Source organism: Gekko japonicus, unplaced genomic scaffold (genome assembly GCF_001447785.1).
Source record: "Gekko japonicus isolate JY-2015 unplaced genomic scaffold, Gekko_japonicus_V1.1 scaffold360, whole genome shotgun sequence".
Classification (NCBI taxonomy): domain Eukaryota; kingdom Metazoa; phylum Chordata; class Lepidosauria; order Squamata; family Gekkonidae; genus Gekko; species Gekko japonicus.
Genome location: NW_015172015.1, coordinates 15,773 through 21,787, shown reverse-complemented (window position 1 = coordinate 21,787; position 6,015 = coordinate 15,773). Strand labels below are relative to the sequence as shown.

General features: G+C 42.2%; 2 protein-coding genes across 4 annotated transcripts in view; one reads left to right on the top strand and one right to left on the bottom strand.

Annotated features, from left to right (window-relative positions):
* Positions 1–213, bottom strand: part of ANAPC11 (anaphase promoting complex subunit 11) — a 4,326-nt gene extending 4,113 nt beyond the window's left edge. The window contains exon 1 of one of the 3 annotated variants that reach the window (XM_015420396.1): positions 136–213. The gene's annotated coding sequence lies outside the window, so the exon portion shown is untranslated. The other 2 variants (XM_015420395.1, XM_015420397.1) reach the window with 2 other exon arrangements.
* An 18-nt stretch (positions 214–231) lies between these two features.
* Positions 232–5,762, top strand: ALYREF (Aly/REF export factor). Its single transcript, XM_015420394.1, has 6 exons — positions 232–521; positions 883–1,014; positions 2,643–2,790; positions 2,888–2,951; positions 3,435–3,606; positions 4,354–5,762. The coding sequence occupies exons 1-6, from the start codon at positions 291–293 to the stop codon at positions 4,366–4,368; spliced, it is 762 nt and encodes a 253-aa protein (XP_015275880.1). The 5' UTR covers positions 232–290; the 3' UTR covers positions 4,369–5,762.
* The last annotated feature ends 253 nt before the right edge of the window (positions 5,763–6,015 follow it).

Below are 6,015 nucleotides of genomic sequence, written 5' to 3'. Positions count from 1 at the left end.
CCCCACCCACCACAGGCCCCTCCCTTACAGCGCTTTCAACCGCTCCAACCTTGGCGCCCAAACTCAACCGTCTTTTCCCCTCCCCCTCTCCTCCGGTCTTCCCAGTCTCCCTCGCGCGCTCAGGTCCCATAAAACCTTGCGCGCCAATGAAGACCGGTTCTTTATTTCACAAAATCGATCCTTGCACGTGAGCCCTCTCAGTTCTCCTTTTATATCCGCCCTATCCGCTTCCGGCCCCGGTGTAGCGCGGCCGGAAGCGTAGGCCCCTGGAGAAGGAGGAAGCCGCCATCATGGGCGACAAAATGGATATGTCTTTGGACGATATTATCAAGCTGAACCGGAGCCAACGTGGTGGTGGCGGCCGGGCTGGCGGTGGTCGAGGCCGAGGAAGAGGAACCTCTGGCCGCGGTGGTGGTGGGACCGGCCGAGGTGGTGGTGGGCGGGCGGGAGGTGGCCCCCTGCGGAACAGGGCCGCCCTCGCCCGGGGAGGCGGCAGAAACAGGCCTGCACCCTACAGCCGGGTAAGTTCCTGGTCCAGGATGGACGGCATTTACGGTGGGAGGCAAGTTAGACTCTTTGTGTCGGGGAAGAACTTGATCCTGCGACTTCCTTTTTAAATATTGCTTTGGGGAAAGGATATGGACTAGTGCTTTAGGATGCCAGGCCTTTTGGTCAGGTTTTTTTGCAATGGTGTTTCATGGACCTGCGACTGAGTCGGAGGAGGTTCACATCGTTGGTTTTTGCATCGAAGTACTGCGGAGTATGTAGGTGGGTGGGCGACCAAGGAAAAAGCAAAAGGAGGGTCATCGAAGTGGAGGAATATGGTGAAGATTCGCTTGGGACGTTGGGATCTGCGTACTGAGATTGTAGTTTTGCTTACAGCCAAAACAGCTCCCTGATAAGTGGCAACATGACCTGTTTGATAGTGGATTTGGTGCTGGCGCTGGTGTGGAGACAGGTGGGAAACTCCTTGTCTCTAATCTGGATTTTGGTGTCTCCGATGCAGATATACAGGTAAGTGTTAACTTTTGCTTATAATTGAGATGGCTGTGGGTGCAGAACAGTCATAGCTAATGTGATAGGTTTCAGGGTCTTCATTGTGAATGAGTGTCTCTTTGTTTTTGCAAATTTCCTGTATAAAGCAATAGGCAGTTCTTGACAGTATGTACATTTTCATTTTATTTAAAATATAGTGTACAAGAAAAACATAATTAGTTGATCTATTCTTCTGGCTACTTTTTGAGTTTGGGATAATCTTATGCAAGCTAGTGTTTTGGGGTTTCCCTCCCTAAAACAACAATTCTTACTTTAAGTAATGTGCTATGTGAGTATCGATAAAATTGGGGTTATGTAAGGCTATTCTGTCTGAGTTATGGTAACATTAAATAATAAAGGTTCCATTCATTTAGCATTGGCTTTGAAAGATGATGCCTCCCCCCATGGTAAGGTCTGTTTGATAAATTGGCTGCAAAACACAACAATTTGTGATGTCTTAGTTACTGATGGTATCATCTTCAGCATTGTTTTCCCTCCAAATATTCATTCTTTTATGTGATAGCTGCAAAATATCTGCCTTATAGCAACTTTGAAAAAAGGAATGCTTGAATTAGGCTGTGGTCACACACACACACACACACACACACACAAATCCAGTTGGAAAGGGCACTGAAAGTGGATTGAAAGTGAACTATTTAGTGTGTGTGACTGTAGTCCTAGTGTAGATTTTCTTGCAAAGGAACCATGAACGTATCAGTTGAGACACAGGGTCATTTTTCTAAAGAGTACAGTAACCTGATTTTTTCAGTGAGTCTTATAGTGGCTCTGGGGTCATGGTTTTCTTGAGTCTTTCGCTGGAGCTGTATCCCTTTAAAAGCAGCATAGAATTAAAGGCACTTTTTCAGTATGTGAATTAGGTGCGGTGACTGTTCTACTCAGAGAAAGCTAGAATGTCCACTGGTTGCTTCTTCATCCTAGAACAAATTTGTTGAAGAGAGGATGCTTCAATTGTGTGTGTTTAAAAAAACCCTCTGCTGTCTGTCCTGCGTTAAACAGGAGGAAGTTCCTCCACTGGAGGAAGAGTCACTTAAGTTGATGGAAGCCTTTTTAGACCAAGGGAAGCTTCGTACTTTGCTCAGTAGAGTTGTTGTATAAATGCCTGTGTAAAATTTGTGGTTACACATTTTTACTCCACTGCTATCCTTAATTTAGTTGCATCAGCGTCATGCAGGGCTGGTAGCTTGTTTGGGAAGGTATACACAGGTAGGCAATGACAGTGTGTAGAGAGTGTATTCCACTTTAACCCTGGGTGGTAAATTAAGCAGAAAAGGAATGCATACTGATTTGATCATGAACTTCATAGCTACAATAAAAAGCAATAGATCATGGCAAAGTAGAAGAGTTTTCTGCCATCTCTATTATCTGGCCCTCTAACAGGTTTCTTTTTCTGAGTGACAGTACCTGGCAAATGCTGGAAGATGGGTTTTGTATGTTGAAGGGGAAGAATGGGCTATAGGCAGCATAAGAGATTGGCTTAGATGCTGCAGTGTAAGACCACTTGCCTGCTTGTACGGTGGTATTAGATAATTTTGTAAGCACTTCTCACACTGTTCAGGCTATATGATGTATCTCTCTTCATGTTTCAGGAGCTTTTTGCAGAGTTTGGGACGTTGAAGAAGGCGGCAGTGCACTATGACCGATCTGGTCGTAGTCTAGGTACAGCAGATGTACATTTTGAGAGAAAGGCAGATGCTCTGAAAGCTATGAAACAATATAATGGAGTCCCCCTAGATGGTATGTACATGCTGTTCATCAAGGTATTCACTTAGTGGCTGGGAGATAGTCAAACTCAGTCGTGATCATAAATTGGAATTCTTTTTGTTTTTCCTAGGACGTCCTATGAACATCCAGCTGGTTACGTCACAAATTGATACACAGAGGAGACCAATACAGAGGTAGGAGACTTACTTTTGATGTTTGCAGTTGTATAGCAAAGGCTAACTTTAGCTTTCCTTGTTAAGAGTTAACATATGCTCGCACCCTTGATTTAGAGAGTGCTTAAAGCTAGGTGAGAGTCCCTTGATCCATGTGGGTTTTTGAAGCATGATTTTTTTATTTTAACATGTTTCTTTCTATAGATTTTGACAGGTTGATTAAAAATTATGGTTGCCATTGATGTGTTTAGCCTGTTCTCCTGTGCCCCCAAAGGGTTGGATTTTGTCTGGTGACATGCAGAGCTCAGAGTATGGCATAATCACATGATCAAACATCTGTTATCTTTGACAGTGATTAGATAAAAGTATTACAGCTTTCTGACTGTCTTCAGGCCTTGGCAGAGTTGCCACCTTTCTCTTCATCAATCATGGACAGTTCTTTGTAGCGAGTGATTCCGGGGTTACTGACACTATAGCTTATTGAATTTTTCCTTTTGACTTTAGTGTAAACAGAGGAGGCATGACCAGAAACCGTGGTGGCTCAGGTGGTTTTGGTGGTGGTAACAGACGAGGCAGCCGTGGCAGCAGAGGCAGAGGTAGAGGTGCTGGCAGGAGTTCCAAGCAGCAGCTCTCTGCAGAAGAACTGGATGCACAGTTGGATGCTTATAATGCCAGGGTAAGTAATAGTGGGTGACCCTTCCCAGTCTGTCGTAAGGTAGTAATAAATGATACACTGATTAGGGAAATTGGGGGAGAATTTTATAACTACATTTGTTTGCAACAATTCTTAATAGTGCAATCCTGAGCATGCTCACCCAGAAGTCTGTTTAGGACTGAAGCCTAAAACCGCTCACTAAATATGAGTAGCAAGTTGCTGATTCTGCGTTACATCCTGTTTCCTGAATACCAAATACAGCTTTGATACTTATTTTTGGTTTCCAGTACCTAACTTATTACAGGATGGCAAGTAGTATTGAATGGAAACTTTTGTATATGCTATGTTTATGTAAAGCCTTTCATCCACTGTTTTTAATGAGTAGACTATTGTATGGCATTGTGTGTAGAATAGCCAGGAGATCCTAAGATTGTCTGGCATCAGATGTAAGAATTAGATGCTGCTGCTAAGTGTGATAGATGAAGCTCCTGTCAAAACAAGACTGATCTCCAGGAAATCTGTGTTTTCTAATAGCATCATTTGGAGCTAGCAGGGAATTCCAGTAACCTATCACAACTACCAAATGGTGATGCTTGAAGTAGTAGCAAGGATATTATCCTGGGTTAAAGAACAGCCCCTTGCATGTATTGAACAACTCTGTAAATCAGTTTTTTGAAACTACATAACAATTGCTAAATGGTGACAATAGAGTTCAGATTGGGCTGTGCTGCTGATGGTAGCCAAGTAACTGTCTTTATTTTCTTCTAGATGGATACCAGTTAAACCAGTTGGCGCATCTTGTGCATGGAAAGGACTGCAGACATCTCATTCCATGCTCCCCAGGGGGAGGGGAAGGGTGTATGGCGGCTACTAATATCAAGGATGGAATTTGTTTTACTTTTATGTTTTGGAATAGGTTTTAAACTCATGTAAAGGTTTCTTTCTTTTTTTAAAAATTCTGAAACAGATCTGTTTTGTACTGAGTTATTTTTGGGAAAAATTTTACTGGTTGCCTGTTGGGCCTTGGTGTCTTTTTCACCTTGGCAGTAATAAATTAGAAATGTGTCTAGAGCTGTAAATGTCTGCTTCCTGTTGCAGCTGAAGCCTAGCCTTGGGGCTGCAGGAGCCAAGATTTGTTGGGGAGCAGGAATCTGCCTGCAGGCCCCTGGTGACAGAGTTGGTGCTGAGTTGCCCTTCCCATGGGGAGGGATTCTGCTTTCTCAGGTCTCTCTCCTCCACTATGTCCCAGTAGGGGCTTGTAAACTTGTACATCCCCCCATCTCCTGTGTGCTGACTCTTCTCTTTTTGTCTGTGCTAAAGCCAACCAGTGTGACTGCTTTTTGCAGGGAAGTGGTGGTGGGGTTCTGCAGTAAAATAGCTCCACCCTCTGCTATGGAGAGGGAGTGAATTTCTTGTTAAAGTCGTTTTTGTATTTAACACTTGATTCCAAAGTTCAGTGCTGGTCCCACCTCAGTATTTTTACTGTAAAATAGTTGCTGTGAATTCAGTGACTCCAACATGCCAAGTAAAGATTTAGTCTTTCAACTCGCAATTTCACATTGAATTCTTTTTTTAAAAAGTAAATCTGTTTGTCATTTTTTACAGTGTACTCTGGTCTCACAACTTCCAATACATTGGTATAAAACTGTGTTCAGGTTTTTGTGAAATGGGGAGGATGGAAATGTACATCACAGTAATGTGACAGTGGTTTTTATCTTGTGTTGGGATAAATCCAGATTTGTTGGAAACATGGTGACAGTCCCATCCAAGGGCACATCCCATATTCTAAGACTCCAGCCCTTTTATATGAATTCTAATACAGGAACGAACTTTCCATTTTAAAGATGTAAACCATTAATGTGTTTGCCACCCTAACTTTCTAATGGTGGTCGGGGCAGAGAGAATAAGAAAGCTTCAATACTTTGAAAATGTGGATGTGGTGAAATACCAAAGTTTCTTGTGTATAACGACCAGTGCAGAAGATCCTTGAATGTCTCTGGTAATAAACTATATAGCAGTGGAACAAATGTAAGATACTTGCTGGATAATGTGAGTTGTCAGTTACTTGATATTCACAGTTTGTTTGCTTTCATATCAGTCTTTATAAAACATTAATAACTACTGTAAATATATTACTCCACTGAAGGCCTGTAATTATGATCTTATGTGGAAGATATGGCAACATGTGTAAGGTATAGTTCCCAGATATATTTCTTTGGATGAGGTAGGTATTCTATAGTAATCCAGAGTTTCATAAATAGAGTCTATTTCTAAAATTAATGCTCTTCACAGTTATTTATCACACAAATGTCCATTTGGTATGTTTGCTGCAGCTGGGTCTGTTAAATGTATTTTTAAACATTCTCTTCTGCCATAGTTAGTGTGGTTAATAAAGTGCTGTTCAAATATAATAAAACAAATCAAAATATC